Below are 17,335 nucleotides of genomic sequence, written 5' to 3'. Positions count from 1 at the left end.
TACATTAATTCTTTTTTTTAATAAAGTAAAAATGCATAAAAAGCACTATTTTTCTCTATAGCAACTTACAATCCACCATAATCTGTACTCATTGTTCCTAAGTATTCACAGGAAATTCCAAGCTGCTTGAGAACTGTGCAGTTGTTGGCTGCATTTCCACCTTGCTGCCAACGATGAGCTAAGCATCTGGAATTAAAAAAGGAAAAAACAATATTGTATAAATAGACAAATACTTCAAGCATGTGTACAAATATATGAAGTGGAAAACTATTATTTACAGAATGATATTATTTTATCCATACTTTAGAAGTATAAAGTGATAGAACTGTAATAAAGAAACTAGAAATAACATTTTACTAAACTGATAATGTATTTCCAGTAATACTTATCTCCACTGACACTTATAGGTATTATTTGACAGGATCATGCATGCCTTACTCAACCAAAGGAACAGAACTCATCTAGTCTGGAATCATGAACATTCATCCTCTATCCACAACTGAATGGGCAAGAAACTTTCTACTTGTTCCCAGAATTATGAGAAGGATATGGAACAACTGTGCTCAACTAAGAATCCAGGATGTGACCACTCCTCATTCAGAATTACAAGGGTATAATGGACCTCCTTCCCTGAACAATATTCTTAACAGATATTGATCAAAAAGAAGGGCCATGCAGAACCCAACTGGGTAGCTAAGTGTAAAATATGAACTGATATTACAAGTAGACTAGTGCTGCTACCACTGACATTTGGGAAAAAAACACCCAGGGATCCAGGCAGGTGGCCTCCAAACTTTGCCCTCTTCTCCAAGAATGGAGGAATTAAACACTCTGGAGTAAAAGCCTCTGTTCACCACCCCAGTGAATGGAATCCATTTGTGGTGAGGGTTCCCTAGTAAAATCTGGAGCGTAATGGATATTAGGGAGTCCTATAAAGCAGTACTCTGGAAAGAGTGCAATAGGTAAACCAAGTTCCTTATATTCCTAGTTAATCTTATGGAATGTTTCATTTCTTCATTCAGTCATAACCAGTAGTAACTATATTGAAACAGTGGTTGCCAGTGTAGGATTGGTTTGATAAAAGCAATTCTGCACTAGTCTGGGCAAAACTCACCACAAAGTGATATCTTGTGAAAACAAGGCTCTAGATACTTAAATTTAAAAATAAATATATTCACTCCTCTGGATAATCTAGCAGAAATAGTTAAGATAGCTACAGGAAGTATGCAAAACTCCTCAAATATAAGGACTGCCATAACAAGCAAATAATGTGAGACAAAGATATTGATGAGATCTACATACCAGTTCACATAATGACCTCCAGCAAGTAATTCAACTGAGCTGCAAAGGTTGGTTGGTTGATTTAGTGTTTTATGACTAGGTTATTTGCACCAAACATCCAGTAAAAAGTTAAAATTAAAGTAAATTTAGTAAAATTCATAAAAGGAAATTAAGGTAGAACAAAACAAGGTTACAAAAAACATAAATAGCATTAAAACCAATGTTTACATATAGTCTACAACATTAAAAGAAAAACTACAGTAATTCAAATTGTAAAGGACTTTCTGTAGCATAATCATAATAACTTGCCAGGATGACTAACAGGTAAGTACAAAAACCACTGTCACTCACCTGAAGTTCACCTTTACAGTCCTGGTTCCATGTTATTTAACATTATGACTATTTTCAAAAAGTAAAGCAATAAAAGTTTTAAAAGACTTGTAGCAAAATTTTAATAATAATTCACCAGGATGACTAATGGGTAGTTCAAACAGCAGCATTAGCCACCTAAAGTTTGCTTTTCCAGTTCTAGTTTTGAGTTATTTGATGTTACAGTCATTTTCTAATTTCAATTCAAATTATATGGACTGTGATTCTTAAAAGGGAATCACAGTAAAAAAGATTTAATGTAATAAATTAAAAATTTATATGGCATTTAAAAGATTTATGGCCTTTAAAAAACTAAAAACATTTCCAAGGTGAATAGTGTCACCATCACCAATAACGCCATCTAACGTTATGGACAAACCTTGGGACAGAACATGTTTAAAATAGTGCATCAACAGAAAGCATCAACTATCAATCCCCAAAAATGAGGTACTAGAGCCAAATTGCCAGTAGTTGGGTGATCCAATGAGAGGTTAACCCACCAACTAGAATTGCAAAATGGGAGGTAATCCAGACAGATTCTCCTTACAGAATAGATGTTGCATGACAAGGTTCAGATGAGTTGCTTCTCATTTTGCAATTCTAATTGGTGGGTAGACATCACACATGGAACACAGCAAGCTAGAGGAGCAATAAGGCTAGTCCCAAGAAAGGAGACTCAAATTTCAAAAATGAGAAGTACTAGACCACATGCTTCTTCGATAAGAAACATAAGACACCACAACCAAATAGTCATTGTAAAGCCCGACAATTTATAACTTAAGAAGTCCAAACCACGAGACCTTGCTAGTCAAAGAGAAAGAATGGTGAAAACATTGCATAAGGAATATTCATCATCCATGCAGACTCTGAAATTCCGGTCTGTTGGTAAACATACCCCATCCTTGAAGCAAGGCATTTTCAAAAAGAATAGAACTGTGGATGAGGTGGCAATAGGGGAACCTAAATTGTAGTAGTGACCTGATTTTAACCCCTTGAAATAAAAGAATAATTCTGACTAGGAAACCAGGAAGTAGATGTGTACAATCCCTGGTTCAAAACTAAAAGGATTGCTTATGTTCTCATCCCAATGGCATGAAGGATAAAAGTGATGACCACATTCCCAGAGAAGAAAGAACCATCTGTGCAGTGGGAGAAGGAGACATAAGTAAAAGTGTGGCATCCTATTCTATAGCATTGAGCAGGATGGGAGATAGCTGAGTCCACATGCGAGACGAGATGAAAAATAAAAAATATCCAAAATAGAAGTCTGCCTGGGTTGTATCTGAAAGTAGAATCAGGATGTGATGGTCTCACAATTGGCAAGATGTTGCCAACAGTAACCAGTCATTGATGGAATGGTGTATGCACAGTATGATGGAATGAAAGGGATGAGAAAATTTGTATGATACAGTAGAACCCATGTTACGCCTATGCAATACTGAAATACCAATACTAATGTGACTCTACCACTAAGGCAAAGTGCAAAAAGGAGAAGACTGCAATCAAACTAGACACCTACAGTCCAGTAAAAATATCAACACAGATTGAGAAATTATTAATTTGTGAACCTTGGAAAATCTAGGTATTGATACAGAAAAGGAAGATTAATGACTGGACAACAATCTCCTGCTTTCATGTGCACAACAACTAACAGGAATAAAAACTCTTAAGAACTAGCCCAACTCTCTCACTACCCACAGACCAAACAGACTCAGATAACCTTGAACTAAGTTCCAAATTCTGATGAACTATGGGAGATGGAAAACTTACAGGTTAGATGGATAATAGTGGAGAAAATGGGAACTGAACAATCTATCATGACTCAAAGACCAGCAGAACTTCTAGACTGATGGTTAAAACTACCACACTTCCTGAAATTCTTTGGACTGAGCCTCCACTGCTCTAAAAGGTATACAATAATTGCTGATACTGCTGGCAGTCCAACTATGCAATGGCAATCTTGAATATAAACTGAATCTATTCTAAGTATGAATTTAATGAAGAGCTGATATCAGGGATTAGTACTCATAACCAGGTGCAGAACTATAACCCCCTTGTAGGAGCCAATGAAATTTGAGACTCCATCAACAAATAGGAAGAATGTAGAAGCCAAAAACTGTGCATGCTAACAATGGATTCAGCTCATTCTCAATGAATTGGTGGTCCTGAAAGTCTTCTAACAAAGTGAAGCAAAAAGAAACAAAATGTTGAAGTTGTATTATAAATCAATAGATTTACTCTATCCTATCAGGGAACATAGATCTATATAGGAAAACTACAACCTTCATTTCAGAATCCAGAAATTTCAGAAGAAGGTACTATTTGAGAGTTAGAAAGATGCCTCCATTTGGTGGTGGAAGGCAAAATCACAAAGTTCACACAATATAAAGAATAAGATCTAACTATCCCTTCATACAAGTAAAAAGAAATCTTCCAGGATGAGCTACAAGTTCCACATATGAAGATAAAAACAAAAAAATATTCATTTCCAGACCTTTCAGCCACCAGTTAACTTGCAGGCTCAAAGAAACTAGGAGAAAGCCCAAAGCATCACAAACTCAAAAAACCAACAAAAGAAAATATGTCAAAGGTTACTTATCCAAAGTGTCCTCCTTTTCATTTTTCATAGGTCAGTTGATTGCATGTAAAAGATGTCTTGTTAGAGTAAAATGGCTTTGAACCATCTGCTGCATCCACCCAAGAGTCTCATGCCCAGAACCCCAGTACTGCAAGTCCATAAACTTACCACTGACAACATGGGGACTTATATTCCAAGAGACTAAAGACCAATGAAAAAGCAAATCTAAAGTTTCTCTAAAATATCAAGAATTGCAGCCTCAGAGCTCCTTGAAGGACTACCACAGATCTAAATATGTCTCAATCTTATTACAAATAAGATCACTAAGAATTTCAATCTTTTTTAAAAAAACCACAAAGTACAAACACAATATACTAATACAAAACCCTTCAATGACAAGTGTTTATGAATTGGTTGTATTAGCAGCAGAATGGTAAAAAAACCTTTAATGTTTCTCACTAACCCAGAATAAGGCTCAAAGAAATAAAAGTTAAATTATAGTTGAAAATAAATCTTCAATGTCCAAACTCTAAACTAGAATCTCTATATACCAATTGGAAATCACAATCTCAATCTGTGAACAATTTCGAGAAAGTTACACAATGGAGAAAATCTTAGCTTTAAGTAAAAAGTGAAATAACAACAATAAAGTCAGACTACTTATACCACAATCTTTGTTCATGTCACTTAAAGCCATAGACATTCATGAACAGGGGCATGGAGCATGCAACAGCAAATAATAAAGTTAAATCTTCTGTAAAATCTGAAACATAAATGCAATAAGCTTCAAGAAAGTTACAACAGCTGTAAATATATCAGAAAAAGTAATGTAACTTTCATAATGATATAATGTTATACTGTATACAGAACCATTATATAACTAGTATTAATTACACAAAAGAACTTAAACTAAGAGAGTAAAAATCAATTATAGTCAACATACTAAAGCAGTCCACTATTACTCTCAACATGCTATAGCAGTCCACTATTACTCTCAACTTACTAAAGCAGACCACTATTACTCTCAACTTACTAAAGCAGTCCACTATTACTCTCAACTTACTAAAGCAGACCACTATTACTCTCAACTTACTAAAGCAGACCACTATTACTCTCAACTTACTAAAGCAGTCCACTATTACTCTCAACTTACTAAAGCAGTCCACTATTACTCTCAACAATTTTCAAAATAAATGAAGTGTAGAAATGACAGTTTTTAAAAATTTTATAATAATTATTGGTTAGGCCTCACATGAGATGTTATATACAGTCTAGATTCCATAACTAATGAAAGATACTGACTTGTTTGTAAAGGTTCTGAGTGGACACTAGGATAATTCTTAAGATGAAAGGGTATAAGGATGAGAGATGTTTTGTACTGAGAACAGACAAGGTAATAAAGATGTAATCTTGCTCAACTTTGAAAGACTGATCATATGGAGAATCAACTGGATAAATTCTTCTGAGCAAATCCATGTAACTACAAAGTTAAAAATTCAAACATTTCCAAAGGATCACTTCAACTTTGAATTACAATGTTAACATTTTGGCAGTGAAAAATCAATATATTTCACTTGGATACCTGTGTGATTAATGGTGTATTTGAGGTATCTGGATTTTCAGAAAGCATTTGACAAAGTGCCACATAAAAGGCTTGTCAGTGATAAATTAGCAAATTGGATAGAAGAATGGATGGATGGAAGAAAGCAAGGGGTTACTATAAACGGTTTAAGTTACTATGGATTAATGTTACAGGTGAGATATCTCACGACTCAATCTTAAGACCTTCATTCTTTTTGTTTTACATTAATGATACAGATAGAGAAATAGTCAATAAATTACTCAAATTTGCTGATGATGTTAAAGTATTAGGTGTTGCTAGCTGTGAAGAGGATGCTGCTGCTTTACAAAAGCATTTAGGTTATTTAGTGAGTTGCACAGATAAATAGCAGATGAATTTTAATTATAATAAATGCAAGATACTGTACATGGATTATCATAGTTTGAATTATAACTATAATTTAGATGGGAATAACCTCAACAGCATCATGAAAGAAATAAATCTTGCTGTATTAATTAATCAGTATCTTAAGTCATCTAAGCAGTGTGTTGTTGCTAGTGGTGGGACAATGTGCTGTATCTAAAGAAATACTTAATATTTGAGATAGGTCACTGGTTAGGCCAAATGCAGTGTTTTAAGCAGTCTTGGGTTCCTTACCTTAGGAAAGACAATGAATATTTGGAAAAGGTTCAGAGATTGTCTACTAGAATGGTGCCTGGGATGTCATATATTCTCTTAAAAAAGAAGTGTTAGAGGGAAACTGATTGATATGTTTAAAGTTATAAAGGAACTGATAGCACTGACGAATCACCCTTTTTTATATATAATTATGAGAACAGTACCATTACAGGGCATAAATATCAATTTGGGCAGGGTAGGAATAACCTTCAGTTAAGACAATTTTATTTTTCTCACAGGGTAGTTGGCCTTTGGAATGGGATGCCTTTTGATATTGTAGCGACAGTAAATTTAAGTGCACTTAACAGAAAGCTTGATAACTATATGAAGGATAAGAGTTGGCTTTAAGGTTTCTGTTTTTTATAATTGACTTATCTAATAATTTAAATTTAGTTTACAAGATGGGACAACAGAGATGGAGCAATAGGTCCCTTGTTATCCCAAAACATTGTGTTTTGCATTGTTATAATATGTTATAAGCATATTACTTTATTAGACTTAGCTACAAATGTTTTATGGTTTTTTTTTGGTTTTTTTTACTGAAAAATGAGCCCCATTTTCTCCACTCCTGATGAAATGGAAACAAACAAGGTACATCTTGATTGTACTGGTGTCACCATTTTCAGGTGACTGATTTTTTTTTCCATGTATCAATTACTTCTGTTACTCTCTGAAACCAAAAGATACATTGACCTTAGCTACGTGTTGCAAGCAATACTTGAATCTTTTTCTTCTCACTTTTGATTGCTATTAAATAAATAATTGCTGTTGCTATTTCAGTTGTGCCCAATATAAAAAAAATTAGACCAGTATAGATTAAATCCAGTAAAGAAAATGAGGCTTAATTTAGTAAAGTAAAAAACAGCATACATGTAAAATAAGTAACAAAATAATGATGCAAATAGTAACCCCGTGATGACTGCTTATGGAGTGATTGGTTATTTACTTATTGTCTGAGGATATATAGAAGTGACAGCTCAAGACAAAATTATTCAGAATGCCCAAATAGAGTGTATCAACACAGTAACATTAAAAAAGCAAGATACTTTTATCCAATGTTAGGTTTTCATGATGTTACTATCTGGAGATAATTGGAGGTGGATATATTCACGTGATATTATCCTTTAGAAAACTTTAAAAAACAGACCCTAAAAACAGTAATGACCACTTCAAGTTTACAGAGAAATTGTAGAAAACCCATTTGTAATTTTTGTGCCAATAAACTATCTACAGTCAGGAGTTTCCAGCTTTATACAGTACATGGCAACTTACTGTACTTACTTGTATCTTCATCCCTGTTTATTTTGGCAATTTCCAATAAAAATGTTCTTTTAGAGAAAATGATTTCATTATAGTAACTCACTCGTTTTTTTAGTTGAAAATGTCTTCAAGTTAGAGAAGGAGTCATAACAAAAATTAGAAGTTCATTATTAAAAGAAGATAAACAATAAAAGCAAAGCTAAACAAGAGAGAAGTTGACTATAAAGATTGATAAGATACAATAAATACAGCTGAACTCATAGATGAACACTCTAAATGTGTGTGTGTGTGTGTGAATGTTTTCTTGTAACAAAGTCACATATGGGTATCTGCTGAGTCCACTGAGGGGAATCGAAGCCCTGATTTTAGTGTTATAAATCTGTAGACTTACCACTCTACCAGCAGAGGGACCACTATAAACTGAGTAATGGTAATGGAAAATCCAACCCTTATATAACAATATGTAATTTATAGATAATGTATAATCTAGTTCTAATTTGTCCTTTTCTCAATATTTTGCTTTGAATGTTAGCTAACTAAAAAAAAAAAACAGACACTTTTCTTGTACAATATGCTGGTAGAGGAAACAGGTAACTAAGTGGCAAAAAACTGCCATATCTTTTTCTCTCAAACATTCAATAAGATGCAAGTCAAAGACAAGTTAATGAGCATTTTATAAATTAACCACATTAATATATGGCTTGTAAATAAAAACTTATTAGATAACAATAGCAGCAGAGCTTCATGAATAACTTGTACATCCTCAGGAGGTGAAAGTTATAAAAAAATGGCTTAAAAAACGTAATACAAACACCGACTGAATTGTTCCTTTGATTTTGTTGTGATTTATGCTAAAGACAACAAGAAAAAAGGACACACACAAAAGATATAGAAAAAAATAAACTATGTACCCAGTTGTGAGGTTATTTAGTTAACAGAGTAATTAATTTATGGAATAAGTTACCACTGACAGTGGTAAAGGTCAGCACCTTGTGGGAGAGCAATAGAAGTACTGATGATTTCATGAAATATAAACGTTAGGTTTAGGTTTGTTTTTCCTTTCCCTAGAGGTGGGTGTGAAGATTTGAAGGGAAACACTATCACCATGTTATACTGAAATTTTCTTACATACATAAATTTCCTTTAAAAACCATATTAAAAAATGGCCATTCACATTTACATTAACAATACAAGCACACTCACTATGACATTATACACTTAAACCATTCCAGATCTTTGTTAAACCATAACAAGATGTTCAAATGCAAACATTTTGAAATTTGGAAAAGTACTGTTCCATGTACTAGTAAGTTTTAAGCTTTCTTTAGTAAGTTTATAAATTATATGCAAATTTATCTTAAAAACTTTATTTTTTGGCAGGGAGATATATCAATATTTAGAAATATTGAAATGACCTAAAAAACTCATGTTGTTCAAAATAGTAACAGTTCATTATTCCATTTACTTTGTACCCGTTTGAAATATGTATTACGTTATTGCATGGTGCTTTAATTTTTTCAATGATTCATTACTAGTATTACACTAATCTCTTTATTGAAATCAAGGTATCACAGTTGTATATGAATTAATACCATCTTTGATGTACTACAGAAGAATCACGAAGTCTGTATACCTCGAACTTCCCAATTTTAACATCAATTATCAGTAGTTTTCTCTTTCTGATCAAGATCCGTTTCCTAACCATTACCTGTACCACTAATATAACGAATAAATTCAACATTTTAATTTATAATACATTTTTGTTACATACCATAACATGATCCCTGAATTTCTACTAATAGTAATAACACTAACAGTAATATTACTATTATTAGTATCACTAGTAGTACTACCATTAATCGGTCATGTTAATATTTTCAATTTGCAACTTTATATGAACTTTATTTTGTTTCTGTTACACTTAGATACCTACCTCTGATCAGTATCCTCCTCTGGATATGACTTGCAAACAACGATGATGTCTAAACACATCAAACCGACACATAATATTCTCTTACCCTGTAATTCTACGGAGACCGGTAATGCCATAGGAATCACTCATTTAAGATTTGATTTACATACAGAGGCTATAAGCATTATTACGCAGTTATTAGAAAGTTATGACAAAAAATAACATAAAAATATTGCAGCCTAACGGTTACTAAAGACACTAGGTTGATGTGTATGCATTTTTAATATATTGTTGAGTAGTAAAATGTCAGTTATTTTTAAACGTTTGTGAATACTACTTAATTGTAGATTTAGTTTCCATATATTAAATAAACATGTTTGTAGTTCAAAACGTATCGTAACAACATATTCTAAATAATAACGAAAATGATGGGTTTGCACAAAACTACAATGAGAATAAATATAACTTGTAATGATAAAGCAACTTCTAAGTCACATCTGTAGTGTTTCCGCTCAATATTTTTCTTTCCAAATTCTAGCGCTATGCATAGAAATTGTACAAATCAACTTGTGATCGTAAAATAGATTCTGAAGTCTATTAATATAAAAAATTCAGACATTCTCTCTTTTCTTTTATAAGTAACAAACATTTGGTTAATAGTAAATTGACATACAACAATTCATAAACATAACGAATTATTTACTTTTGGAAAACATATGTTTCGAACACAGTTTTACTTTGCATTTTAAAATATAAAGTTACAGAGAAAATTTGCTCATTGATAACTAACGAATAAAATAACGCAGTCTCTATGGGATTACAGAGTAGCGCACACACAAAAAACTAATTATTTTGTAAATATGTGTGTGTGTGTGTCTGTTTTCTTATAGCAAAGCCACATTAAGCTACCTGCTGTGTCCACCACAAGGAATCAAAACATTGATTTTAGCCTAGTATACCCGTAGACTTACCGCTGTCCCCGCGGGTGATAATTCGTAAATAAAATTCTAACTGTGATCTTATAAATACAAACCTTAACTTTTCTTTTTCATCAAAATAAACATAATTTTTATCAAATATTCTCACCATCACTGAAACAACGTCCGCTACAAGATCAACGTTTGAATGTGTCAGGTTGGTTGGTTTGATGTTTTATGGCAAGCAAATGTTTCAGGAAGGTAAAAATTCGATAGTAACAGCTACCATAACTGTCCTCATGTTACTGTTATGCACAGGTGAGCACTCTGCATCAGGTTCAGACTCCAAAGATGAAATCCCAGCTATCAGCATTCTAAACATTGCTGCAAAGAAGCACTGATATCAGGTGAATTAGCAGGGCTGTTTTTGTTCTCCTATAATGCTTGTAATCATTGCTGATGGCTATGTTTGGCCACTTACTTACTGAGATACAGAAAACAGCTTGCACTACAGGTTGCGAAGGTCATCTAAGTTCTGTCAGGGACTGATTGGATCTTGTTATGAACCTATAGTATGAAGTTACAATGATGTATAATGGAATTCTTTATTGATACATGAGTGGGTAAGACACTGGTAAATATCACCATGTATCAAACACACAGAGTGTAGCCATCACTCAGAGGAAAAATTATTCTAGATAAGGTAAACACCAGCAAATAACCACCCTGGATAATACTTAGCATCTCCTAGAAAATAAACAAAGAAAGTGATATGTGCTGGTTGTTCACCGAGTAAGGTGAAAACTATCCATTGGTTGATACTTTAGTGCAGTCCTTGGTGTTTCGATGGAACAATGGTTAGCAGATTAAACGCATTAAAATAAATTCGCACATACCAGGAAACTAATTTTACCTGTCAGTTATTCCTACAGTTGTATAGTCTTGGCTAAATAGTTTTATACTGCTCGATATTAATGTTATTGTTTACATGCATGGAGAAGTTATTGTGTAAATGCCTTGATAGTAATAGAAGATGTAGCATATGATTAGACAAACGTGTACGAGTCCTTATTATGATCTGTACAAGTTGTTTTGAGCAAGTGTTTATCAAACACACATAAAAACCTATATTGTACAATCTTTAGTATAATCTTTCTCGAAACAAATCATAGCTTTGTTCAGTCAGTTTCTCTGTACTTGACATGAACCAGAAGTTTTAAATGTTTAGAAATGGTATGAGGCAAACAGAAATTGTCAGAACAGTAGATATCTCAGTATATTGTGTTCAGAAGCTTGAAATGTCATTTGACTACAGAAGACGTTGCCCTAGGAAAGTCTCCTGGTATATGTCGAAAAATTACTGCCCGAAATAATCTTATTTTGATCAAGTTAGCATATGAAAGTCGAAAACTCTTGCAACACCTTATAACAAGTATAGCATAAACACATTTATTCCAAGGTATCCAGAAGAACAGTGAATAGAAGACTGACCAAACAAGGTTATTTGGCAAGAAAAACTATCTGTAAATTGATATTGACCAGAATTTACTGCCTTCACTATATTACTAGTGTAAGACGACTTGTCAACTTACAGTTAGAACACTGGCAATAGATTATCTATCCATATGAATTCTGTTTTCAGATTGTTAAAGCTGATGATAGAATTCGTGTTTGTCGTTTGCTAGAAGAACAGATCAGGGAAGACTCTCACCAACAAAGAACACACAGAAGGTGGTGCAGTACATGTTTAGGCAGCTATTAGTCATGGCGATAAAGTGCTCTTCAAAGTTTCTAAGGAAAAATCACTAGCGCCTCTTACAGACATCACACAAAGACAATATTTCTGCCATATGCTAGGGCAATGTTTGAAAATAACTTTGTGTTATAGGATGATAATATCACTACCCACAGTGCACGCATTGTACAGCATTATCTCCATCAGGAGGATGTTACAAGATTTTCATGGCTAGGAAAGTTTCCTCTATATTGTAATCCTATTAACAATTGTTAGGCAGAATTGAGATGGAAGACTGCTAAGCACAACCCTGATCAAGCTATAGTAGCTTAGTTGTAGTATCTTCTAATGACAATTTGAGATAAAATCAGTTATATTAATATCAATAGCCTCATGAATTGCCATTCATCTTGCAGAAGTTATTAAAGTAAGAAAGGTCACCAGGTACTGAATGTTTAATATGAATTAATATAGAGTTACATACCCTAATGATAATAATTTTATGTTATATTTTTGTCATTATATATGTTTTGATAAGGTTTTGTTGTGATAGGTGAAATTTTGAATTGCACATCTTTTTACGGGTGTCTGATAAAACTGTTTGCTCTTCTATTAAATCATTGATAATGTCCATAGAAACTGTATCATTGCATAAATTGCACATGTAGATTTTAATATAGCATGCTTTTCTTAGTTGAACACTACTAAGTGTATTTGTATGCCACCTTAATAATAATGATCTCATTTATTACACTTTGATCAAGACTCTATAAGGTATTAAATGTGGTGAAGCCTTGTACTTCACTTTATCACCTCCAATTAAGCAGTTTGGTAGAACAGGTGAAACAAACTATAAAGTAGTATTTTGCAGTGTTTGTTTATTTCAGTCAAACTGATTTGTCATATATCATGAAATTTCATGCAATGAAATAGAGTTTAAATGGTTGTTCATTGAATATAATTTTGTTTGGTAAAGAAATACCACTCTCTGTAAATGTTATTTAGGGTCCATTCCAATGTGTGCCACAGGAATATGTGGAGTGGCTGTGAAATACAATAGCTGACACAGATACGTTCCATCGACATATGAGGTTGAATAGCTACATGGCATGCTTGAGCACATGAAATACATTGTCAAGTTGTGATCATATGTTACAGGTACAACTATTATGGAACAAGAGGTTGAGAACAATAAATATAAGGATAATAAGAGTACTGTGTTATTTAATATTAGTTCAGCTGATGAGTAGCAAGAAACAGAAGATAGTTATCTGACAATGCATGATTAGTCATATATGAAAGTCCCAAATAGTTTTAGTAGCTGGTAAAAATACAAAAATGCCCTCCTGAGCGCTGTGGTTACGCCTAATTGCCGGATCAGTAGTTACGACAGTCACTTACTGAACTATTACTAACTGAAAGTAACTGTTAGTTCTTGCCTTACAGGAGATGTTCATGGTACAACACACTACATCGTGTAATTTTTACTTGGTTATTAAGAGATATTGACTGAAAAACCTCCGTGAACCTTGTTTTTCAAGCTATCGAGTAGTACTATCTGATAAAATGTATGAACTACATGCTATAGCAGAAAAGGTTTTCAATTCCAGGTGGTATCTTAGATAAGAACATTCAATGGATAGGCATAATATTACTGTTCACATAGCATACCTGAACAATGAAGTATGGCCATATTATACTCCTGCAATGTTGTGATCAAATGTGATATATCATGTATCATCCCTTTCAGATTCTTAAAGTTCATGAGTCATGTTAGCAATACACGGTCTTTCCAAAGGGTAAACTTTCTGGCAATGAAAACGCATCATTGTACGTTATGATATCCGTCTGTCGAAAATCAACACAGATCCTACGTTATGTTCCTTTTCTGAAGGCTGTATGATCCACTCTTTAACATCAACTGTATCTTAGTACTGACCACACCTAATTCTTCAGAAAAGTGTGGATGATAGTTGTATAATTGGATACTTGTTTGTTGTTTTTGAATTTCGCACAAAGCTACTCGATGGCTATCTGTGCTAGCCGTCCCTAATTTAGCAGTGTAAGACTAGAGGGAAGGCAGCTAGTCATCACCACCCACCGCCAACTCTTGGGCTACTCTTTTGCCAGTGAATAGTGGGATTGACCGTCACATTATAATGCCCCCACGGCTGGGAGGGCTAGCATGTTTGGCGCGACGGGAATGCGAACCCGCGACCCTCAGATTACGAGTCGCACGCCTTAACACGCTTAGCCATGCCGGGCCTTAATTGGATACTATTCACATTTGTTTATATTTTTATTTATGTGATGACAAATAATTTTGGTTTGATCCATCAACTGTCTGTTTCCATGAATACTTCATATATTCAACTAAAAGATCACTGAGCAACTTTCAATACACCAAGTTAAGATTGTTTGCACAATCCTCAATCAGGGATCTTAGATGCATCAGCAACCATATTTTTGCTTTCAGATGATGCATGACTTGTTGTGGTTGTCGTTCGTATGCCTATCCCGGTGGAATGCTGGATAGTCAAGTGATAATAATTGAAGACTGCTACCAGAATAACATCCATTCTTGAAAAGATTACTGTCGGGAAAGAAAACTGTATATTTCATGGGCATCTTATACCGTACCAATGCACTAGATTTCACCATTAGCAAACACAAAAAACAACTTACGCATGTGGAGTTCCGATGACACTCTCCATGAAATACATTCATGTTGTTTACTCTTATTAGGTCCATTGTAGGTGGAAGCTACATGTGGAAGCACAGGTTTTCTGTTACACAGGCAATAGTTACTGATAACTGCAACAGTATGCCCATGCCAAAAAGTTCAATGTTAGACACCTAGATTGAAGGTGACTAACTTTCTTTTACAATTGGCATGACCTAGACATAGTTGTAAAGGTGGCTTTCCAATCATTAAATATAACCAAATCTTAGCTAGTCAGAAAACATGATACATGACATTACACCAGTGTTCTGGTTGTCCTCGAGCTTGATCATTGTCATCATATCTTTATAGTATGAATCCAGATCCATCTAGTCGTACTAGAGCTGTACCGACCACCAAATCCTTTGGTACAAACTATCTGCTGTACCATTCCAAGCCAGTGGCCAACTCTGATTCAGGAACAAAAGTAACAGCAACTGTAGATCATGCAGTCATTCCATTCTAGTTGTCTCACCTTTGCTGCACAACATGATACAGGTAAATCACTCTAAAGTGATCCTGATGTCAACACCCAAACAATGTGGTGGGCTAGACTCGACTACAATCTGTAAGTCGCAGGTTTGAAAACAAGCTTGCCCTTTCAGCCATTTGACATTATAATGAGATAGTGAACCACCACACTCTTCATTGGTAAAAGAGTGGATGGTGTTGCTACCTGTCTTTCCTCTAATCTATCAGTGCTAAATTATGGACAGCTAGCTCAGATAGCCGTTGAGAAGCTTTTCATGAAATTTAAATCAAACCCTGTGTTTCAGTTCTTCCTTCTAAAACCAGCATTCTAACACCAAATGTAGCAAGGTATCAGTAGTAGCTAGCGTAGCGCAATACTATTACTGCATGACTTCGAGCTTTTCTGTGATCTGTAGTTGCCCAGACAACATACCTCCCATCACAGAGAGGTTCACCACTGCTCCACAATCAACCACTTTCATAAATGTATGTTTTGTCTACTTATGAAACAGCTCAAGCTGTAATTAGCCTCTTGTTTATCGAGGGAGGACCACATAATCCACTCTTGAGGCAGTAGATAATTGCAATCCTTCCCAGAGTGCTGCAGTACGACTGTCATCAGTAACCTTTACAACATCAACAAAAGTCCATAGTTCAGGAATGGACTTCTCCAATATTTCAAAATTCTCTTTAGAAAATGCTGCTTTCAATAACTGAATCTTTCTCCTGTTCCTCCACGCTGTAGTGTCTTTGCTGTCCTAAAGGGCAAATATAACAGGGAAACTCAGTAAAGCTTCCTTGGAAACTCATCAGGAATACCACCATTCTGAAGTCTCCGATAACCTCCCAGCCATACTCATAATACTTCAAAGCTTCTAGCAAGGTCTTGACGCTGTTGTATTCCTCTTTGAGGTGCATCAAATGAGCCAGGGGAAGAGATGGATACTTATTCCAGTTATGAAACAGCACAGCTTTGAGACTTCTGGATGAGCTATCAATGAAGAGGTGCCCAGGGTTTGTCTTGATCCCCGAAAGGCATGCAGAAATATGCCTTGTAGACTTCACATTTAGCAGATGCTGCCACAGAGTACTTTTTCGCTCTTGTCAAGATAAGTTGGCCACATACATAGCAGAATGCGTCTGGAGAATGCTTGCAGCTTCTTAATGCCATCTCTGATAAAATCAGATAGGTCTCTGTGTTCACTTAGGCAGCTAGATGTAAACTGAAGTGGTGAGCTCCTGTATATATATATTATTATGGAAAGTTCTAGAAAATTCCTGTAAGTTCGAGAAAATTATTTATCAGCTACTCAGCACTGAATCTATGTGGAATGTTCTTGAAATTGGGTAAACTTAAAAAATTCATTACCCATATCACAAAAGCAAAGTTTGAAGAGAAAAACGTGACAGTTAATTCCACTATTTGTTGGTAAAACAGTAGCTCAAGAGTTGGCGATAAATGGTGATGACTATTTGCTTTCCTTTTAGTCTTACACTGCTAAATTAGGGACGGCTAGCGCAGATAGCCCTCGTGTAGCTTTGCGCGAAATTAAACAAACAAACATACCTATGTTATATGTTCGGAATTAAAATGATTAGCATAATTACTAACGGAATATTTTTCCTCTAATCGGTGAAAAGATCTGACGATAAAATTGTTTTACCACATGTTGTAACATGAAGGGATTGATGATATGGTTTTCAAGCTTACATGCGATTTTGATAAGAATAATTGAAAGTATTTTTGTTAAACTGTTAATCATGACTATGATTCGTTATTGCTCTTTCTAATTACCCAATCCTTCGTGTTTCCTTTCGAAATATTCGCTCCACAGATTCAGTATCCAGCTA

The 17,335-nt window shown here is 34.5% G+C and overlaps 1 protein-coding gene across 5 annotated transcripts in view; it reads right to left on the bottom strand.

The window, feature by feature from the left end:
• LOC143223390 (ketohexokinase-like) overlaps positions 1–9,906 on the bottom strand; it is a 35,699-nt gene extending 25,793 nt beyond the window's left edge. For 2 of the 5 annotated variants that reach the window (XR_013012889.1, XR_013012888.1), the window contains exons 1-2: positions 9,661–9,906; positions 70–192 (exon numbers count right to left, since the gene is read on the bottom strand). Coding sequence is in view for 3 of the 5 variants with exons in the window: in XM_076451322.1 (XP_076307437.1) it covers positions 70–192; positions 9,661–9,776 (239 nt within the window). In the remaining 2 variants the exon portion in view is untranslated. The remainder of the gene's footprint in view (positions 1–69; positions 193–9,660) is intronic. The other 3 variants (XM_076451322.1, XM_076451324.1, XM_076451323.1) reach the window with 3 other exon arrangements.
• Positions 9,907–17,335: the final 7,429 nt, after the last annotated feature.

The sequence above is a fragment of the Tachypleus tridentatus genome, chromosome 8, assembly GCF_004210375.1.
Source record: "Tachypleus tridentatus isolate NWPU-2018 chromosome 8, ASM421037v1, whole genome shotgun sequence".
In the NCBI taxonomy this organism is placed as follows: domain Eukaryota; kingdom Metazoa; phylum Arthropoda; class Merostomata; order Xiphosura; family Limulidae; genus Tachypleus; species Tachypleus tridentatus.
This window is presented reverse-complemented; position numbering and strand designations above follow the sequence as displayed.